Source organism: Porites lutea, chromosome 1 (genome assembly GCF_958299795.1).
Source record: "Porites lutea chromosome 1, jaPorLute2.1, whole genome shotgun sequence".
Lineage (NCBI taxonomy): Eukaryota > Metazoa > Cnidaria > Anthozoa > Scleractinia > Poritidae > Porites > Porites lutea.
Genome location: NC_133201.1, coordinates 57,331,150 through 57,346,195, shown reverse-complemented (window position 1 = coordinate 57,346,195; position 15,046 = coordinate 57,331,150). Strand labels below are relative to the sequence as shown.

Here is a 15,046-nt window from a genome sequence, read left to right as displayed (position 1 = left end):
GGGTGAATTGTAATGGTCCAATTAAATTTAAGAAAGGTTTGGAAGGTTTGCTAAACCAATGTGCCAAAAACTGCTTACAGTTTCACTAAGGCCGTAGAGTTATGATCCCACCCCCTCATTCAAAAAATCGTAGCCAGCCGACAGTTCAACAACTTTCTCAACAAGCACAGCTCTTTATTATCTCATTTTTGTTTTGAATTTTTATCATTTTTTTCAATGTCCAATGAACGCCATACAATTAGTGTAATTGTCAACTAAGCACAACACAAATGAGATAACCCGTTTAGTGTGGACAGTGCAGTTTAACGGTTAACAAATCCAAGCCAGTAAGGTTGTATCAGTGATTACCTTTATATTTATTGTTAACCGCGGTTGTTGTATGTACGATCATCGTTGGGTCGTGGAATGTTGCCTTAATTAAGAAGTTTTGACAAAGTTACTTTTAAAAGATGGAAGGGCAGAAAATTACAACAGACCATTTTCCCAAAATAAAACGAGGAAACGTCTCTTCTGCAGAATTTGCTATGGGTTTCGAAGTGGGAAATTAGCTTGAGGAGTATGACTCGGAGCCTTGCAAAAAATTTTTCTAAAACTCGCCCTAAATTCTGGCATTCTTACAGCATACACAATTGGGTTTACCATGGAATTGACGCCAACTAAAAACGCCAGTGTCTTATTAATAAAAAAGAGCGATCGTGAAGGGATGGCACTGTTATCCCAAACTCTAAGAAGTTTGAAAATGATAGCCGGCAGCCAAGTCAGAAGCGATGCGAGCGTCACCATAAGTAAAGTGACGGTGAGTCTGCGTTCTCTGTTATTTGCACCATGGTGTTGAGCAATCGGAGAGAATCGAACTTTGATAAAGATAGCAATGTAAGAGAGACATACGACAAATAGAGATGCTAACGTATATATCACTAAGCTTAATACTGTGAATGATCTAGTGGGATTAGAATTCCCATCTTTTTGGTCTAACACATATTGGAGAATCTCTCTCAGCGAAGTTAATAACCAAATGGTGGCTATTACTACCACGTAAACTGATTTCTTAGTTTCACGATGCTTAAAGGGGAAAAATGTCGCATGCAACCTCCCTAAAGAAATGAAAGCCAAGTTCACGATTGAAGCCGTGGGAAAAAACTCAACCAATGCAGGAAATATCTTGATGTCAACTTTCCAAAGGCCACAGTAATGCTCAAATAAGTGACTAAAAATCACAGGGCTAGAGACTGCTCCAACCAAGAGGTCAATAATCGCCAAATGGATGACTAAGTAAGTGTTCCTTCGCTGTAGCTGACGTTGCTTCACAAACACAGTGACTGTGATGATATTAAGGACAATGATGGCTAGCAATTTAATGATGTCTACAACAAGCCATGCAATGCAGTCTAACTGAGTGGCAAGCATTCTTAATCTCGTAGCTGTTGTTTAATCAAGGTTTGGTGGCTGGTTACACTACAGGATAGCAAGAACGTCTCTAGAACAGAAAAAAAAAGACATAGATGAAATTGAATGAATAAAAGAATAAAAATATCAGATGAATTATGAAACAGAAAATCATTTGAAATAAACGAGTCAAGAACTTTTCAAAACCTCTTACAAAATTTATGTTTTACTTTGTTACGGTATTTTCACAACCGACAGAAAAATACAACTCGTACAAACTCAACTACTTTATTGACCGACGTAATAATCTTACTAGGGAGCGGTACCAATAACCAGTACAATAACTATCCTCTTATCTTAGAGTCCTCTATAAAACTATGATCTCAGTGTACTACTGCACAACTCACAGTTCTCTTCAAAGATCCTTGTAACTTATCGTTGTCCACAAAACTTTTCCCAATGTAGCCTTTCACATGGCTGACGATTTCAGTAACAGTAAATAATTCCAACAATTCTCTCTAGTCCGGCTCTGTAATAACACTAACTTCTCTGGACTCTTCGCGACAGCACTAACTCTATTGACGCTCCGTGACAACACACTGTTTCACAATACCTGGCTCTACTCTCTGGCTCGCTGGCTGTCTAAAATGACGCACAGGAAAGATTAACTGAAGAAAAGGCTCACTGAGGAAAGGCTAACTTTTACCGATCGCGACTCCTTATATATGTTTTACAAAATGTTCTAGAAGATTCCAGGAATCTGAAACACAACTATTTGTAGTATCATTACATCGCTATTGGATAATAAAAAAATATGCTGCCTACGGGTTCTAGGAAGTCTTAATGAGTCCGACAGAATTAGTGGTACCAGCCTTCACTTAAAACGCTTCCGCTTGCGATGATATTTGATCCCTGTTAACTAGAATGGGTTTTTAAACTTTCCAACAGTGGAAACCAACGGCTTAGACGGTTTCCTTGACATATATGTGCATACTGCTAGGGTGGAATACCATATTTTTAAGTTAAGTTATGCATATTTTTAAGTTAAAATTATAATAAAATAAGATACTAGTAAGATACTAAAAAAACTATCATAACGTGCTATTTAAAAAGTCAGCAATCAATTTATTTTTCAAATAAAATTTAAAAGTAGAAATCGATTTTGCAATCTAGACAGTACTCTTAAAACTGCAAAATCGATTTATAGTTTTAAATTTTATTTGAAAAATAAATTGATTACTGACTTTTTAAATAGCACGTTATGATAGTTTTTTTAGTATCTTACTAGTATCTTATTTTGTTATAATTTTAACTTAAAAATATGCATATTGTATAGTACGTAGTGAGAATATTTATTATTCGATTAACTCTTAAATAGGTATGTTTATATTGCTTTTGTTCACCGCACTCTTTTCTTTTTAATTGAATTGTTAACTACTTCTCTTATCTTAATTAGTAGTCGCATTGTCACTGAAAAGCCCCACCAGGGGAGTGTCAATAAACTATTGTATTGTATTGTATTGTATTGTATTTTTATGTCAATTTTTACATGTGATCACGTAATTAAAACAATGCTACTTCCTTTTGCATCGATGGCATCTATATCAAGGGAAGTTGTCTCTTACCACAATTTGTCGGTTTGCCTTTGTCGAGTACAGACCACGCCAAAAATCCAAAAAATCTGAGAAGAAAAGAGGACAAAAAAAAAAGGTAACTGCAACGGATTTCTTTATGCATTTTTTTCGAGCTATTCCGAGAGTCATATTTTCACCCCTGAGGAAGTTGTTTAATATCTAAATCTTTTTTACTACAAGCTATTTTTAGATTTGTTCATTTGCACTACAGCCTGATACAGCAAAAGTATAACAATTTCTTTTATACGTTTGCAAGCATCTTATCGTGGATCATGATCATGAGTTGAGCTTAGTAACAACTGAAAACCGAATGAAAAATAAATGTAGACTAGGAGTAATCGAAGCTTAGAAGAGCACGTTCGATATCTTTGTAAGGCGTACAGGAAGCAGTTGAGGAGGAAGGGTGGATGGTTATGGCGATGATTAAGCCCAGTTTCCATATGATCTCTACGATCGCTAAGAAAAAAAATATCAGCGATCATGTGGAAACCACTCTCCAGCGATCGCAGCGACAACGATCGCTGAGATATAACTTTTAATATCTCAGCGATTGTTGTCGCTGCGATCGCTGAAGTTCTTAATTGTTTGTTGTTTTTTTTTTTTTCTCAGCGATCGCAGCCATCACAGCAATGGTAGCGATCATATGAAAACCGGGCTTTAATTTGATCATGGCATATTTTAAACGTAAGGATTGCTTACATCGAAACCTCTATTTAAACTGTGTATCATTATGAAATAGCCTTAAAGGCTGGTGATATCGTATGGTCCGTCTCAATAAGTGCAGTAGTTTGGTCGAGTGTGTTGATTTCAGTGACTTGAGTGGAGCTACTGTGGACTGTTTATAAGTTTTTCCGAATACCATAGACCTAAAATGTTCGTTGTCCGGCGCCGAAAATATCAAACGTCATGATGAAACGGCGCCGCCGAGCTTCACATCTCGGTAGATTTACTTTGTGGCACAACGGCCGCCGAGCTACACAACTCTGTAGACTTACTTTGTGGCACAACGGCCGCCGAAACTTTTGAAAGATGAACGTTTTGAAAGATTTGGCAAACACAGATCGATAGTAGACCTTCAGCAAACTCTTGAAATATGTACGCTTTACGAAGATTCAGCAAACTTTTAAAAGATAAACGCTTTACGAATTAAGACAGAATAAAAGACCTCAGCAAACGCTTGAGGACGCACGAATCATCACGTGAGTTAGTTCGTCAAAGTGAGGCAAAACGTAAGCATTAGCGCCTCAAAGCGAGCAAAATGTGTGTCGACGACGACGAGAAATGCAATCTTGAAAAAATCTCCCTTATTAATTGCACAGCGAACCCAATACTGCACAAAACACCCAACACAAATTACGGGTTGCATTCTCGTACCTCGAACGCAATAATTATTTTTAACCGACTCAAGCTCGACGCGACATCGTTTACACGCTTGAGTTCACCGAACTTCTGCTCAAGTACTTTAACAAGATGCTTCGTTGTTGGGATTTTTTGCATCATAATACAAGCGTAAATGTAGCTTTAATAAAGTTTTCTCATTGTCTTTAATGGTGGTAAAAAGTTTGTAGAAGAAACCGTTTGGATAAAACCAGCGGAAGATGTAGTAAGTGATGCAAGACTGCTTTCACATGTGAAATGAAGCACATTTACTAATGCTATCAACACAACTACAGACTGTTAAAGTCAAAACCAATCAGGCAAACTAATTCGTGCCAAAGTGCAGTGGAACATGAAAATAATTATGACCAAAATATATTTCAATCGATGATTCTCGATTGATAACAAAGCTCATAGGAAGTTTGCAAGGATGTTTGTACGTACCCTCGAGTAACTATTCGAAAATCTTCGTTCATATGGTTAAAAAAGTACGATCGCCTTGTCTGAATTGATACCTCGCGGTTTAGTCACATCCAAGCAGTCCAAACAGATTCCTGACAGAATTGACACAGTGCAAAAGTTACCTTGTGCTATTTAACAAGTCAGGTGCCAGATTAATTCAGTAATTAAAAAACACTTTACCTCGTAAATCATGAACGAGTGTATGGGGAGGCGATGAAAATTTCACTTCTACCTCATATGATTCTTTTTTGAGCAATTCTATTCTCCAGGGCGAAGGTAACTATCATTTCTACAACTAAAAAAAACAACCGTCTATAGACGAAGAAAGAGTATTTTCTATTATTCTTCCAACTAACGAACGAAGAAGGCGGAAATTGTTTTACACGGTGACGAATTGAATGGTTCTTTCGAACTTTCCACGAGCCCTTCTAAGGAGAGGAAGTTGGGCTGCCATTATGATAGCAACGATAATTCATTAGTTGCTATATGTGGGCTGTCTTTTTTAGTGGGATGAATAACGTCTGTATTATTCGTAATGACTCTGTGGCTTGTTCACAAATGGTTGTGGCGAACGATCTCCATTCTTCATTACTCGACAATTATTTCTTATTTTTTAGGTTACCCAATATACAGCAAAGGTTGATTTTGTAGCTAAAATGTAAGCCTTGCAGCTTAAATTTTATAATTCGTTGTTTTTGATGGATCAACCGATTCAAAATAGTGAAGTGATTCAAAATTTGCCATATACTGGTGATCTTACGCTAGAGGAATTTGCGGGTGAAATTATTTCTTGAGTAACCCATTCTTAAGGTATCATCCAGGGTAAAAAATCATCATTTTTCTAAATTTGCAATTTTTACACGATTAAATAGAGCTCATCAAGAGCTTTCTTTTTAAAAAAAAATACCGGGAAAAAATGTTTTTTCTGTGCAGACTTATGGAGTGCAAAATTTTTTTCTATGCTAATTATTTTAATTGATCGTTGACAAGTCCTGTCATACTTGATACGCGTGCAGCTGTTCAGCCAAGATAATCCCGCAATTTGACAGAAATCGTGGTTTACAAATATAGTGCTCACTGTTTTTCCGTGGAGTTTGAAAGAGAATGCCTCCAAAGAAGATAAAAGAGCTAGTCCGTTTTCGTCCTCGACTCTAAGACAAAAGAAGACGACAAAATCGTTTTGCCGCCAAATAGTGGATTTCGAAATTAGCAGAGAGCGACAAGGGCTCCTACTACAATCAAGAAAAATGGCTAAAAGATGACAAAGCTCCTGAAAAACACATTGAAACTACTGCGGAATCGAGTTTCACGAGTTCGTAAGCGAGCGGAGAGAGCTTTTTAGGCCGCGACGAGAGGTTCCGCGCCATATAAAATCGGACGAAGTACTGTTTTGAAAGTCTATTGTAGCGGGAAAGAAGCTTCAAGAAAAACTCCAGGAAGCGGTTTGTTGTCGATTTTCCAGGGAAGTGTCGAACTTTTAAAAAATGTATCGAGTAAAAGTGGCTTGGCTCAACTTGGCTTGTCCGGTGCGAAAATGAAAACTGCCCGTTGCAAATAACTCAGCTTTCTCGACAACAGAAAGGATCGAACAGAGCACACGCGCCCCAAACTCATTACATGAACGCGGACGTGACTCTTGCTTGCGAGCGGTGTTGTGTTACAAACGTTTATTAGGGAGTTTAAGATACGGCGACTACGGACTACGACTACGGTTAAACATGCTACTGCGCATGATCAAAACCACGTGACAGTTCGTTTTTCCCGCGTAGTCCTGCGGCTACGGTGAGTTGTTGAGCTGTTTCGCGTAGTCGGGACTACGGAGAACATTTTGCTCGTATTTTGCCGTCTCGGTAATTTCAGAATCTCGTCTTCTCGTTAAAACTAAAGTTTTCAATTCACCTGCTTTAAGTGAGAGGGAAGCGAAATTTGTAAGTTGTGTCTAATTTCTGCTCAGATTTACGCTTTTAATCCACTGTTGTGACCTCATTTTTATCTAGCTAAGCTCATATTTGAATGAGCTTAGCTGTTTATCCGCAGAATTCCGATTGACGGCCGAGAAGAAGAGAAATCATGCGAGTAATTTACAGTTTCTCTTCGCACTTCAAAAATTTCAATGTTTGTTCGAACTGATTATTGTGTCTTTCTACTTGTGTAACCTTTGTTTATGCGAGTTTTTGTATCGCATTTGCTGAATGAAAATGATGTAAACATCTTCGAGTAAAACAATGGAAACTCGGGATTTCAGTACTTCAAACTAAATCAGATCAGTAGTCGCAGAAGTCCATCTTCTAAATCTAATAAATGAGCTATTGCTATTTCTGTCTATTTCTTTAATATTTGACATAAGAATTCATGGGCAAAAAAATAAAACCTGTGCAACCAAAACTTTGTTTACCAATTTCACCCGACGTAACTGCTTCCTTCAAGTATGGAAGAGTCTGTTAATTGTTCTAAAGATAAGATCAAATGCAAAACTGAATTGCATTTTTGTGAACTGTGATGAAAACAAGAAAATTTTGAGTGTTGTTTCCTTCTCCGCTTCTTCTCTCGTAGTCTACCGTCTGTAGCGCAATCTTAACGTTCTATATTTGCACGACTCAACCCAGTGCTACGAACAAAGGTCAACGCTCGTCCACCCGTAGTTCGTAGTCCGTAGTCTCTGTATCTTAAACTCCCTATTTACAAAGTCTTGTATGGGATTTAAACGGTTTTTCTTAAAAGAGGGAAAAAATGTTATGTTTTTAAATAAAATCGACGTACCTTATTGCCTTGTTGTTTTCTTTGTTGTTTGCTCGCGTCTCAGGCCGTTTTGAAGCGTTTTCGGCGAGTTAGCGCTATTTTGGTGTTCCACTGCGAAAAACAACAAAGAATACAACAAAACATAAGGTACGTCGATTTTATTTAAAAACATAACATGTTTTCCCTCTTTTAAGAAAAACCGTTTACATCCCATACAAGACTTTATAAATAACCGTTTGTAAGTACACAACACCGCTCGCAAGCAAGAGTCACGTCCGCGTTCATGTAATAAGTTTGGGCCGCCTGTGAACAGAGCAGAGCCTTTGAAATAAATTGTTTATCTGTTGTCGGGTTTCGTTTTCAACTTTTCCTGCTGTGTCACTATTGTTGTCCCTTCTCTGGTATGCATCAACATTGACAACTTTGGTGTTATAATCTTTTTATAATCTCACCACGGGTAATACGCCGCCAAAAATCTTTTTCCACTGTTTTCTCGAAACGAAAATCAGGGCAAGTTGAGGGTACGTTTTAAACTCCAAGTCGGCAACCCGTGAACCTATTTGGCTGAAATTTGGCCAACTTACTGTCAGATAGTTTTTCTAAAAAACCGTCTGCAAATTTTGATTTCTTTTTTCGTTTTCGAGTTAGAGTATTTTTTTACAGGTAGTGCTAATGATTTGCTATCCCTAACTTCACCTGCTTATAACAACAGAACAAACGCACTTGATAAAAATCTGAGACACGGTTTTTTAGTCAAACGTGTTAAGAAGCGAATGAGTTCTTAATTGGCTTCTTCCGTTAATTTTTGGCTGGATTGGACTTAAACTTACAGTGATACCCACTTTCACAAAAAGCTCCTCATTTCTAAATCGCGTTAATATTTTGATTTTTTAAAAAAAGTAAGCAATATTCTGGAACTATTAAGCTTTCAGAAAATGTGCGGTGTATGGGGGTATTTGTTAAAAGCAAAAGCGCTAGCGCCGATCAACGTGAGGAGGGTGCTTGAGGATGGATGATACCTTAAATTTGGCTTGCTCTCGTCTAAATTCTTGTTAATTCCCCATTGCTTCAATGCTTGTTAATTTTCCTCTCTTAAATGCTGGGGAGAGAATTTTTACAACATACAAGACAATTTATTTATTTTTATTTTACTCGTCACCATTTGATTACACCTGCTAACATGAAAAATACCCAATGGTCAGAAAGAGGATTTGATAACCAACCGAGCGTGAAAGGGAAAACATCACAAAATGGCGGACGAGAATGAAAATTCTACAGGTCCATATCAAACTCATTGCGACATTTTCAATAAGTGTCACACATGGCCATTCCTTGTGTGCTTTTATTCCATTAGTTTTTTTATTTATGGTATTTAGCATTCTAGAGTTATGGTGCCTTGATTCTATGCTAGTTGTTCATTTACCGTCTTTGCATTCTGCATTGAGGAATTATGTTGCCTCGATTTCATGATTCTAGTTTTATTTACGACATTTGGCATTCCGCATTCTGGAATTATGTTGCCTCGATTCCATGTTCCTTGTTTCATTTACGGTATTTGAATTCTGCATCCCCTATTCTGGAATTATGTTGCCTCGATTCTATGTTCCTTTTTCTTTTTACGGTATGTGCATTCTGAATTATGGAATTATGCTGCCTTGATTTCATGATTCTAAGTTTTATTTACGACATTTGCATTCTGCATTTTGGAATTATGTTGCCTCGTTTTTATGTTCCTTCCTAATTATGTTGCCTCGATTCCATAGAGTTAGAACGAGGTAGCCTGGAAATAACTTGTGGGCGAGGCTAAAGCGTGAGAAACTGGAACCGATAAGCAGAATTATTTGAAAAAAGTCACCTTCGAAATGAGTTTAGCGGACTTGGTGGACGAGTCGTTTATACGAGAGCTTGTTGAACGAGGGTTTTCCTACAAATCCATTAGTGAAAGACTCCGAATTCTCTTTCCTGGTAAGAGTTATATCTCTTTGCATTACCTTTCTATCTAAATTTCTGGCTTGTAATGTTGATGTTTTCTCCGGCAGAGTCACGCGGGCTTAGCGCGCGAAGCGTAAGACGATTTTGTAAAGACAGAAATATAAATGTAACGTCATTGCAATGGATATCAGACGAACACCTAGAAGAAATGGTTTCGACGAACATCTTGCAGGTGAAGTTGAATTTTGTGAATTGCATCAGTAAACCAGTAATATAACAATTAAAGTGATCACCAACTGTTAATCCCATCCATGTAAGCCGGTGTAAAATGTCACGTTCAATTGCATGCCTGGTTTTTGGCGGGAAATAGTTAATGAGACTCGTATCGTAACCAGCTTTTTTTAGGGGTAGGAATTCACATGTCTGGTACCCTGCAAAAAGAGGCTGTAATGTGTCCACCCCTTCCCGGGCTATCCCCCTGGGCATTAGCATCTTTCTTGAATGGTAAATTTCCGGGGTTAGGGACACTTAACCTGCGAAATACCCTGTGATGGGGATGAAGGAAGAGTGCAGATGCCCCATCATTTCAGTATACAAACCTATAAAACATCTCAATGAAGCATACATTTTAAATGAGAAATACAATGATTCATGTCGATTTTTCTTGATCTCGCTATATATGGCTATGTTTCACACATAAAGCAACAAAACTTTTGCAATTTATATATTTTGATATATAATGATCATTAGGGATAACTGAATATGATATAAATCAGTAAATGCCACAATTTGTTTTTCTTTCCAGTATGGACATACGTATAGAAGGCGTATGATGTAGGGTACCCTACGATATCAAATGCAAGAAAATTTGCATTGCCGTGAAATCAGTCAAAGAAGAATTTCAAAGATGCTGAAGAAGGTTGCCCCTCGTGCTCACAGGGAAAGGGCACATGACTTGCTGGACTGAACAAATCCAGTTCCCTACCATGCACCCTATTTTGGATATAAGTTGTATATGGACCAAAATGAAAAGATAGCGCAGGAGTATGGAGTCACCCATGTCCATGCTCTGGATGGCTGTAGCAGGATGGTTCTTGGTTTCATTACAATACCAAAAAAGAACCCGGTGCTCATATACCAATATCTATTTAGGTAAGGACCCAATCAATTTTATGCCTCATATGCTGGTTTCTAGAACACTTAAGAAAGCATACTGTGAAATTCAGAAACCCAGAAAAGTATTACATACAGTCACATTATGCAATCTGTTATTGTGTTTCAAGGAGAAAGCCAATCAGGCCTGAGAAAGGTAAACCAATTTAAACACAAACAGCAATGTTAGGTAGTTGTAAGTTTTGAGGACTACCCGAGGGTCCTGGTCTCCAAGGTGATTGGTCTCTAGACAGTCAATATCTCTGAAATATTTCTGGTATTCACAATTTTCTAAGTTTGACACTCACTGAACCTATAATAAAATGACAATTTCTCATTTGTATTATTGTGTGCTTGCTGTTTTTTTAAAAAGAGATAACCAAACTCTCTTTTGTGAGATCTCCAAAAAATCCCCAAAGCCATTGAGTAGATTTTCTTGCTGGGCAAGTTACTTTTCATGCTTACTTAACCAATAGGCAAGTCCTCTTGTAACTTAATGACAAAAAGTAAAAGTATGCAACTAGCCTGGGTAAGCAAAAATGATTAAAGGTGCAGTCTATCTTCCGAGTCCTATAATATTAAGTATTTAATTAATATGAACATTTTTGCTTTTTATAAAGTCCTCTTTCATTGTTCCACATTGTTCTATTTTTTTATGTTACACAGGCCCTTACTACTTCAATATGGGTTATTTGATCAGTTACATGTTGATCATGGAACAGAATTTTGCCTTTGCATCTTTGTACAGGAGTTACTTAAAAATAGACGTGGTGATACCAGCAGAGCCCCTTGGAGACAAACCACATCTACTAAGAATTACAGGGCAGAGAGGCTATGGCCAGAGGAAAATGCTCGAGTTAAATATCCTCTTAAAAGGACACTTAACTTCATTAAAGAGCGGGAGATATTCAATATGGAAGACCCCCTTGTTAGTTTTGCAGTTTCTTGGGTAACTCTACATGTCAGTAAAGTGGGTTCAGAGAACTTTGTCAACTCTTGGAACTATCACCGAATTCCAGGTGAGTTTTGGTGCTTTAGACGAAGGTCACTGAACTTTAATGTTGGTGTTATTTTTCCCTCAATTTTATTAACCATGATTATGTGTTTATTGTAACATATATGTTTTTTATGTGATATTTCCCACTTACTAATGGTTTTGTGATGTTGTTCTGTAAGGAATATTAACTCTAGCCAAAGTAGCTGGGAGAAATATAGTCAAAAGCCTAGTAATTAAATTGAAAACTAGATTATTAGAGATGATGATACCTTGTAATATCTATTTCAATTTTCACTTACAGGGCCCAAGAGGTGTATACTCATTGAAAAGATGACAGAAACAAACATGGCTGTTCAGCTTGAACCACATGAAATTCCAACAACTGCAGAGGTTGTACAAATGTATGAAGAACGAGGTGGAAGTCTCAATAGGGATCCAAGCATTGGTTGTGATCCAATTGCATGTTATGATCATTTAATGGAATAAAGAGTATTTGTTTATGTCTCAAAACCCATCATTTGAAAGCATGTTTTCAGATGTTGTCCATAATAAGAATGACGCATTAGTCAATGCCATCAAAAGCTTTATTGACATAACAAATTCACTTGCCATTCAAGCAATTCCATGACTACAGATTTAGAGTTAATCTATTTTCCATAACAGAAGTTCAACAGTTTTTTGTTTTTTGTTTTGTTTTTTTTTGTTCAAATTAATTGAAGACTCAGTGGTCATCAACACCAGATAAACTTATGTAATCTTTCCATTAATAATCACCTTCCCTGGGAAATTCAAACATAACTAGGTTCATAGGTAACATGTATTTACTAAGTATAGGTAATCACATGATTTCGAGTGCATGTGATTACTTATTAATGGTATACACGAAAAACATAACTACAACAACAAATTTTGACAGCGCGCGCGTTTTTAGTTCATTCTGATTGGCTGAAACAGAGCACTACCTTTGTCAAATTCAAACTTTTTCAAGACCAATGCTTTCAAAATCATTCAGCTGAGAACTTGGAAATGTGCAAGGATTTTTTTTATATGGTCACCAGCCGGTTAAAGATAACTTGGTTTACAACAATCAGGAAAAGTAAGTGTTTTTAAATTCATCTTCGATTATAAGAGCTCGGCGTTTACAAGAAGCGTTTTCAAGAAGTATACTGCCGTTTTGAAATCAAGAGAACGCTTCGAGCAGCCAAAGATGAAAGACACTTGCTAAGGTTTTTTAACGACTGTTTATCGTTGTCTGTTCCTGAGACTTCATCATAGCCGGATTCATGGACAAATTTTTGAGATTTAAAACCCAAAAATGAAGGAGGCAATTTGTTTTCCTTCGACGCTGCCAGCGATGGGTGAGTGGAGCCACAGTTGTTGTGATGTCGGAAACTGCCAGTATAATATAATATTTGCTTTTTATCAGCGCTGGAGTTGTCATTATCTTATTTGGCCTACTGCAAGAGTCATCGTAGCTCTTCTTCGTCGGCTTCATCGTGGTCGTTAAGGAAATTTATACCTCTGTGGCCTGTGACACTGACGATATGTTCTGAACTGACAATCTTTGCTTCTCCAGCATCTTGACTGTTGTTTTTCTTGCACAATGATTCCTAAACTTTTTTCTCACTTTCTTTAAGGCTAGTACCAGCTGCGGATACTTTCATTATGTGAGTTGTGGTATTTTCGCCCATTGGTTTAGTTTCGAGCAGACGTTTAAATTTTCGGTTTCGTTTGCTACTGAGGTAGAAAAAAACACAGACCATCGCATTGATGTTTTAATAGAGGTCTTCGCTCCACAAGACTCAAAGAGAGCAACAAATTACGCACATGACTTGAAATCCCTGTTGTTATCATGGAATTGTATCCTTGTTCATTCTGTAGTTGTCATGGTTTGTGTGTGGTTGCAACCGTTTTTCTTCTTTATTTTTTTACTTTAGCGTAGTCTGTTATAAGTAGCTTGTTTTTTAGTTTCTCTGGCTCATTTTCCTCGATTTTGTTGACAGTATTTTTCTCTTAGCAAAGCATTTTCAATACATTTAGCCAGAAAGACGTACTTTTTACTGTGTTCGGGTTTTTGGAATATTTTTTTAACTTTTCCATTGTTGTTTTGCTTACAAAATTAAATCTTACCGTCGTCTGCTAAAAACTGTGGCCATTTTCTTGAATTTTTGTTGTTAAAACATCTGCAATCTGATTGGTTCTTGTTGGTTTCTTTTGTGTTTTCAGCCAATCAGAAAGCATTTGTAATTTGCACTGGTGTTACAAGTTTGCACTCGTGTTACAGAAGAGCTGCACTCCTTTCTCAGCCAATCGTGTATATTATTAGAATGGAAATATGCATTGCCATTGTAATATCAATGGGGATTTCTGTCGTTTTGTTTCGTTTTATTTTTCTGGCTGTAAAATTCTACATACAGTAGAAAAAGCTGGCTTTTTTTCTTTTACTGTGAAAGACCCTTCTGTTCCCTCTGTTCAACAAAATCAATTTTCATCATGACAAAAGAGAAAAAAGACAAAATGAGCAGGTGCATGTTATTCTTTGGTTGCTTTAGAGGATTTCATCATCAACATCTTCAACATTGTTTGCATTAACTCTTGCTTCCCTGATTGCTGATGCCATGGAATCCTCTGGAATACCCAAAAAATCTGCTAGGCCACTTACTTTAAGTGGCTTACGAATTTCAGTATCTGGGAGACTAACCCTACATAGGGGGCAATATTGTAAACGGGAGGCACAGTAAAAGCAACTAATTAATTGGCCACACCCAGCTACACAAAAAAACAATGATGAGGTACAAGTGGACTGGCAGATAACACACTTAATAATCTCTTTCACCCTTTTCTTCTCCTTATTTACTTCAAGGGTATCTTTTATTTCTTTAAACATTTCTTTAATTTCTGCAAATGTGTCCTTTTTTCGAGCCCGTGAACACAAAGTGTCAGTTATTAGTGGTATATCTTTAAAAAGTAATGATCAAAAAGAGAATGTTGTATTTTTTCCTTTTAAATTTCAGTGTATTTCTCATTTAATAATTTTAGCGTAGACTTAATAGAATGTTAGTAAATGCATCTAAACGCATGAAAGAGAGCCTAAGGATTATAAAGTCACAGGTTGAAATTCAGCGTTGAAATAAGCTTCAACTTACTTTGTGAAATCAGTTTTTGTTTCAAAAAGTCAATGAGTAACAAATAAAATTATTTTTCATCCAACCCAGCAGTACCTGACTGAACTGTTTCCTTTTTACTGTAATCATTATTGGTGGAGTTATGTCAGGTCTAATATCTTTTTCTAGGAGTTGCAAGGTATCTTGGTGCAGTGCCTTGCCCATACAGGCCTCAGTTTTGGTCTTGAATAGCAAGGCTTATC

General features: G+C 37.1%; 2 protein-coding genes across 2 annotated transcripts; one reads left to right on the top strand and one right to left on the bottom strand.

Moving 5' to 3' along the window:
- Positions 1-205: 205 nt before the first annotated feature.
- Positions 206-1,448, bottom strand: LOC140940359 (histamine H2 receptor-like). Its single transcript, XM_073389313.1, has one exon. It carries the CDS (start codon positions 1,405-1,407, stop codon positions 523-525), a length of 885 nt encoding a protein of 294 aa, XP_073245414.1. The 5' UTR covers positions 1,408-1,448; the 3' UTR covers positions 206-522.
- A 7,894-nt stretch (positions 1,449-9,342) lies between these two features.
- LOC140940349 (uncharacterized) lies at positions 9,343-12,344 on the top strand. The gene is made up of 4 exons (XM_073389303.1): positions 9,343-9,762; positions 10,336-10,682; positions 11,349-11,701; positions 11,981-12,344. Exons 2-4 carry the CDS (start codon positions 10,546-10,548, stop codon positions 12,163-12,165), a joined length of 675 nt encoding a protein of 224 aa, XP_073245404.1. The 5' UTR covers positions 9,343-9,762; positions 10,336-10,545; the 3' UTR covers positions 12,166-12,344.
- The last annotated feature ends 2,702 nt before the right edge of the window (positions 12,345-15,046 follow it).

Excerpts from the sequence above, each read along its gene's own strand:
- LOC140940359 (XM_073389313.1), bottom strand. The coding sequence starts at position 1,407 with ATGCTTGCCACTCAGTTAGACTGCATTGCATGGCTTGTTGTAGACATC.
- LOC140940349 (XM_073389303.1), top strand. The coding sequence starts at position 10,546 with ATGGACCAAAATGAAAAGATAGCGCAGGAGTATGGAGTCACCCATGTC. Across the intron at positions 10,683-11,348 it reads ATATACCAATATCTATTTAG|GCCCTTACTACTTCAATATG; the intron begins GTAAGGACCCAA and ends TATGTTACACAG. Across the intron at positions 11,702-11,980 it reads GAACTATCACCGAATTCCAG|GGCCCAAGAGGTGTATACTC; the intron begins GTGAGTTTTGGT and ends TTTCACTTACAG.